Consider the following 6,272-nt stretch of genomic DNA (forward strand, 5'->3'; position numbering starts at 1 on the left):
TAAATGCACTTGCGGAAGAATTGTAAACTGTAAATTAAAAATTAATCGGTGGCTTATGGTTATTTTTACAGTTACAGCTTCGGGTTTTTTCTATAATATATGAGCTGAAAAATATCGACGATAAAACAAGTCGTAGGAAGTTCCTAGAAATCCTTTTATATCATCTTTTTATGCCCCACAGAAACAAAGAATATTAGATATAGGAAAACTTGAAATTCCAGAAACCTTGCAATCGAATAATTAACCGACGTCTCTAACTGCAAAACGCGGGAAAATACCTCCATCGCCGACCGACACCGAAAGTCGATTTATTCTCTTGAGCTGAAACATATAAGATAGAGTATATTACAAACTTTTTACGGTTAAGACTCACCTTTCAATTTCTCAATGCTCTTATTCCCACCAAAACAATACCTCACATAAAGAGCAAAAAAAAGATATTGCAAAATATTGCAGATTGTTTACATACAAAATCCAAGATGGCTGAAAGGACTTTCTCATAAGTCGCGCTACCGTATTGTATCTATCGTGGTAATATTTTCTTTTCAATTGTAATGAAAACAAACTTTTTTTATCTATTGTAATCAATAAAAATGATGAATATTTATTTCTATACAAATAAAATTGGAACTCGAAAAAAGAATCAGTCGATTTGATCCGTTAGGTCAGCACCAATTGCTCGTATCAACGCTATCCCCCGATTTTCAGCTGCCAGTGTTCCATTTCTACTATTCCTACCGGCATTATTATACACCCCAATCAAGGGCGCTCGTGTCACAGGTGCCGTAGATGTGATCGCAGGCCTTTTGAAGTAGCCTATGCAGCTGGTAAAACAGTGGATAAACCGGGTATTTGTTGTTGCTGCTGCTGGTACTGTAACACAGCCGTACTTCGGGAGATTTTCCGTGGTGGTACCGCAGGAGCAGACAGAAATTCTGGTAGTTTTTCGTTCCAGTTCAGCTTGTAGAGCAACAGTTCCATTATTCGCAGGTTTTCCGTGTTATACACAATTTGACTGGAAAAAATAAACAAACGCATTAACATGTGACAGTCAGACAAGACTGGCAGGCATACTTACACAATTTTCTCCCTAGGAGGACGCATTAGAATATGACACCACACTTGTATCAGTATTGTCGGTTCCTCTTTCAGTTCCCGCTGGTACTGCATTTGGCATATTCGTATCAGATGGATCACAATATATTAGGCTGTCAAAAAAGTCCTGCGGTATTTTTTTTGAATTTTCATTTGTTCATAAAATTAGTTACAATCATCTGTTTTAAGTCAAATATGCGCCGTTTTGTTCGATGACTTGTTCCCAACGAGATGCCAACTTCATAATACCCCTGTTATAGAAGCTCGCTTCCTTATTGGCAAAAAACTCGGATAGCCAATTTTCACAGGCCTCTTTTGTGGCTAACTTCTGACTATCTAGCTCGTTCGCCATGGACAAAAACAGGTGGTAGTCACTTGGTGCAAGGTCCAGACTATACGGCGGATGCAAAAGAACCTCCCATCCGAGCTCCCGGAGCTTCTGGCGCGACACCAAAGAAGTTTTTGGCCTGCCGTTGTCCTGATGGAAGACAATGCGGCCTCTGTTTATCAAAGATGGCCTCTTCTTCATGAGTGCTACCTTCAAGCGGTCCAGTTGTTGGCAGTACAGGTCCGAATTGAGCGTTTGGCCATAGGGAAGCAGCTCATAATAGATTATTCCTTGACAATCCCACCAAACACACAGCAGAACCTTCCTGGCCGTTAATGAGGGCTTGGCCACCGTCTGTGCCGCTTCAGCGGGCTTCGACCACGACCGTTTGTCGATTTTGTTGCGATTCAGTAGCGATTCACATGCGTCGATACGGTCAAAGATGTTTTTTTTGCGTCAACGTGTGTGGCACCCATACATCGAGCTTCTTTGTGAATCCAAGCTTCTTCAAATGGTTAATAACGGTTTGATGACTTATCCCCAGCTCTTGGCCGATGCTACGGCTGCTACTATGCCGGTCTTTCTCGGCTAATTCAGCGATTTTGTCGCAATTTTCGACGACAGGCCTTCCGGAGCGTGGCGCATCTTCGACGACATCTACACCAGAACGAAAACGTATCGGGTCCATAAACTGCACAAATTTTATTGGCAGCTTGAGATGCATTTTTGCCTTTGTCATAATAGTACTGTAAAATATGTCGAATTTTCTCTTTATTTTGCTCCATATTTGCGACACTATAACTCACGAACGACTTAACCAAACAAAACACTGTAAAGGATTATATTATAAAGAATACAACTAGAACTACGCGCTTACAATGACACCTCGCGGAAATATCGCAGGACTTTTTTGACAGCCTAATATGTACTTGAGCGTCATGTTGTGGTAAATTGGCAGATCCAGGGGATGCAATCGGATTGCTACGCATCACTGGTAATTACTGTAATTACATGGATAGTTAGTAAAAAGTTATATAAAACAAGTATCGGATATCCTACTTGAGGCTTACGACGAATTTGTCGTAAAACATAACCGGAATGATCGGATTGGGCAGCTCCCGTAAGAACTTCTTTAGCACCGTGGCTACACACTACGGTGAGTAGCTGCTCAGATCGGTGTTGATTAGATTTTCGTTGAGTGAGCCACGCAGTTTGTTAACCTCGTCGTAGTTCGGTGACGTCGTCCGATACAGCTTGTACAGATGTAGGTTCAAGTTACACATCGTTTTCTATTCGAACTCCGTTGCAAAGTATTATGGAAATCTGCGGCGCAGGCAGCTCGGCCACGTTAAACTGCTAGCAAGGACCAAGCCAAAAGACCTGCTGATTACGGCTGGTCAACGTTACTGTCCGACTGGCAGTTTTCGCAGCATTGCTTGCATAGCGATCCCTGATGTATCATCCCCCGCAAGTATTGCTGACACTTATTACATTTAACCAGCTTAGAAAAAAAGAATGGTCCACCAATTCATGCGGGTATAATATAAACTATCGGCCGAGTTATCACCATCTTCGCCGGTTATTCCCAATACGATACCTCCACCTCCACTGGTGGGTTGCAAAGTACCACCACTGTGAATCGGTTTCTCTGCACTCTGCGCGATTAGGTGGGCTATATGTAAAAACCTATAATACTGCAACGGAATGAAATAATAATTCATAAAATAAACGTTAAAATGCACTGCTTAAAAATGATTCAAAATAACTTACCTTTATTGTTGTTATCAGCACGGCGAAAATTGAAATAATGACAGATAGTTTTTCGCGGTGCCGAGGATGACAATTGTCTGAGTTACCGATTACCCGCAGTAAAATGTACCAATCGTTGGTAGGGATGTGTATTGCATCTGACATTTATTTTACTAACGGTCAGTAATATTTACAGAAAATATGTACATTCTACTAATGTTTGGCTTACCAAAGATTTAGTAGCTTATTTTAGTAATCTGTCTTCTGGGTGTAGTGTATTCGAGAATCAGGCCCTACATGTACTGAGCGAAAAGGTATCATAGCAGCCATAATTTTTTTTCGAAATTCTCTCCTAGCTGTTACAACACAACAGAAGATGAATCGCGAATAAAATTCTGCGAGTATGTATGATTCTTATTTCTATTCATCCAAAATAATTGTTCTCAATTTTATTTCAGAAACCAGTTTAACCGTATGCCGACAGAGCTCGATAGCCTTCGCATCCCAACTGTCGAAGCCACTGGAAGAGTACCCGCACACTGCAGACTTTTGTCGGCCGATAGATAGATCGGGCGACTTAATCTGTATGGAGCGAATTACACAAATTAAATACAGTCTTTTGAGAATATTCGACCGACAGTTGACCAAACTATCGGCTGAAAAAAAAAGTCTGCAGTGTGCGGGGGCCCGAAAAGGGACCCCTGTTGCCGAGATGGAAAATGTAAGGTGAGAATATTTTTTAATCTGTGACGTCACAAATTTTGTTTATGTACGTTACTTTTCTTATAATAATTCACTACATAGGAAAAGTATTGTTTTTTTTTATCCAAAATATATATTTTATTAAGGCTCATATAGGCTGACGGGGCCGGGAGTTCAATATTTCGACAATGTTTGCTTACAACTATGTTAATAATATGTAACCGATTACTCGCGGTTGGCTCGAGGTTAGTATTACAAGTGTTCTCATAATTGGTATGTTGCAGTCTTCGATACTCTGTACGTGTGCCCGACACGGGATACTTCCTATTGGGATGCAGCTGACCATTAATCATCAACGCCCCCCCTATTCTGTACCCCATATCTAGCGTGGTGCGTCTTTCTCGACTCGAGGAATCCAGGATAGAATGGTCACTAGCCGGCGCAAACATCAGCTCGTGTAGAGTTGTCATGAGCGGTACAACCTTTGGCTCTTGTTGAATGATCAGTGGACTGCACAACCTTCGGCCCGTGCATCTGTAAAGAGTGTGAGTATGTATTGCCGCGACTAAGTAAAAGTTTATCGATCGGATAGGAGAGATATGAAACGGGGACACAACGAAGGAAACATCATTAAACGTTGACATCGGCGTTTCTGAGGAACAGGTATTGATGAAGCAGAACATCAGGATCCCGGCTACCTAAGATATCCCGGACGGGGATATCCGATTGTCTGCCTTGTGCTCTCAGTGCTCTAGAGAGCTGAGAGCGAGCAGCATGGAACCGGATACACGACCAGACAATATGCTCGATGTCGTGGTAGCCATCGCCACAATTACAAAGATTGTTTGCTTCGAGCCCAATGCGATTAAAGATGCGTATTTAGGTTGTAGTGATTGGACATAAGCGTGTACTGACGAGGAATGTGGAAAAATTCATTATAAGCAATTTGCCTTTCAAAAAGTGTGCCTTCTAAAGCGCCCACCTTAGCTAGCGAGTCCGCTTTCTAAATTCCCCAGGATCGAGCAATGAGAGGGAACCCATGCTAAGGTAATCTTGAATAATTTTTCGACCAAAACACTCAATAGCTGAGCTGAGACTGTCTGAAAAAATAAAATAATGGTCGATGGGCATGTTTCAATGATCCCTATGGCGTAATATATCGCACCCAGTTCAGCGACATACACGGAACAAGGATTTTTGAGTTTGAAAGAGGCACTGGAATTTTCATTGAAGATGCCGAAGCCAGTGGACCCGTTTATGAATGAACCGTCAGTAAAGAACGGAAAAGTATTGTTTTTAAAAGTGAAAATAATCAGATGAAATAAACGAACTAGTAAACGAACCCTTTCTCGTACAATATCGAGTATCGCTCGTGTGCACTTGCATAACATAGCGCGCTGGAACGCTCAGTAGAGTAGTGAAGTCACTTGATGTGTGACTATTGAAATTGAAGGACTACACCAGCACCAGCACTCAACGCAACGTTTTCAGCTTCGCTGGAGGAGGTAGCCACAGTTGTTTGCTTCTTGCTTGACCATGAGACCGTGTTGCCATAAACTTGGAATAAGAATCCGCTTACCGATTTCCTATCCACAGTATCCGTCGCCCAGTCCGAGTCAGTGAATCCAACTAATGGCTCCACGTCCTTGCCACGAGAGAACTCCAGAAACATGTCCTTCGTACCTTTCATGTAACGTACCACTCGTTTTAGGGCTGTCCAGTGTTGTTGTTCCGGTTCTTGCTGAAATCGTCCAAGGTATCCAACTGGGGAACAAATGTCCGGCCGAGTGGACATCATAACGTACATTAAGCTGCCTAGAACTTCTCGGTACGGTTCATCAACGGTTCCAGTATTACTGCAAGTCAGCTGTAATCCTTTCTCCATGGGTGTTCTTGTTGGGTTGCAATCATTCATACCAAATTTCTTCAGCACTTTTTCAATGCTAGCTCCTTGCGAAAACTGCATCTTTCCTGGTGTCCGATCGTACGCAATTTTCATGCCAAGGAAGTGTTGCATCTCACCACAATCCGTCATTTTGAAGAACGGAGACAACTTCTTTTTCACTTCTTCAACAGTCTTGATCCTTAATCCCATGATCAGCAGGTCATCGACGTATATGACTAGGTAGACATCATCGTTCCCCCTCTCGTCGATCCGGGTGTAAAGGGTGTGTCACATCAAATTGCATCACGGAAAAAACGCTGTAGAAATTGAACTTTTAGGAATTATATCTTCAGCTTTCGCTTATAATCAGATAAGAGTGTATAGATCACGTTGGCCATGCTTCATTGTCAATTTTTTGTAAATTTGGAAAAATGTCAAACGAAAAAGAGCGTAGTGAATTAATCCTGTGCACTCATTTCGAGAATCCGGAGTTGTCACATCGGGACATCGGTA

At 42.1% G+C, this 6,272-nt stretch overlaps 1 protein-coding gene across 2 annotated transcripts; it reads right to left on the reverse strand.

Annotated features, from left to right (window-relative positions):
• Positions 1–636: 636 nt before the first annotated feature.
• LOC129774669 (uncharacterized) lies at positions 637–3,878 on the reverse strand. 2 transcript variants are annotated; one of them, XM_055778501.1, is made up of 5 exons: positions 3,194–3,878; positions 2,483–3,117; positions 2,301–2,424; positions 1,079–1,164; positions 637–1,015 (listed from the first exon to the last, which is right to left on the reverse strand). In XM_055778501.1, exons 3-5 carry the CDS (start codon positions 2,361–2,363, stop codon positions 817–819), a joined length of 348 nt encoding a protein of 115 aa, XP_055634476.1. In that variant the 5' UTR covers positions 2,364–2,424; positions 2,483–3,117; positions 3,194–3,878; the 3' UTR covers positions 637–816. The 2 variants fall into 2 exon arrangements, with proteins under 2 accessions (XP_055634476.1, XP_055634477.1); XM_055778502.1 differs by lacking the exon at positions 3,194–3,878 and having other exon boundaries at positions 2,483–3,159.
• Positions 3,879–6,272: the final 2,394 nt, after the last annotated feature.

The sequence above is a fragment of the Toxorhynchites rutilus genome, chromosome 3 (genome assembly GCF_029784135.1).
Source record: "Toxorhynchites rutilus septentrionalis strain SRP chromosome 3, ASM2978413v1, whole genome shotgun sequence".
In the NCBI taxonomy this organism is placed as follows: domain Eukaryota; kingdom Metazoa; phylum Arthropoda; class Insecta; order Diptera; family Culicidae; genus Toxorhynchites; species Toxorhynchites rutilus.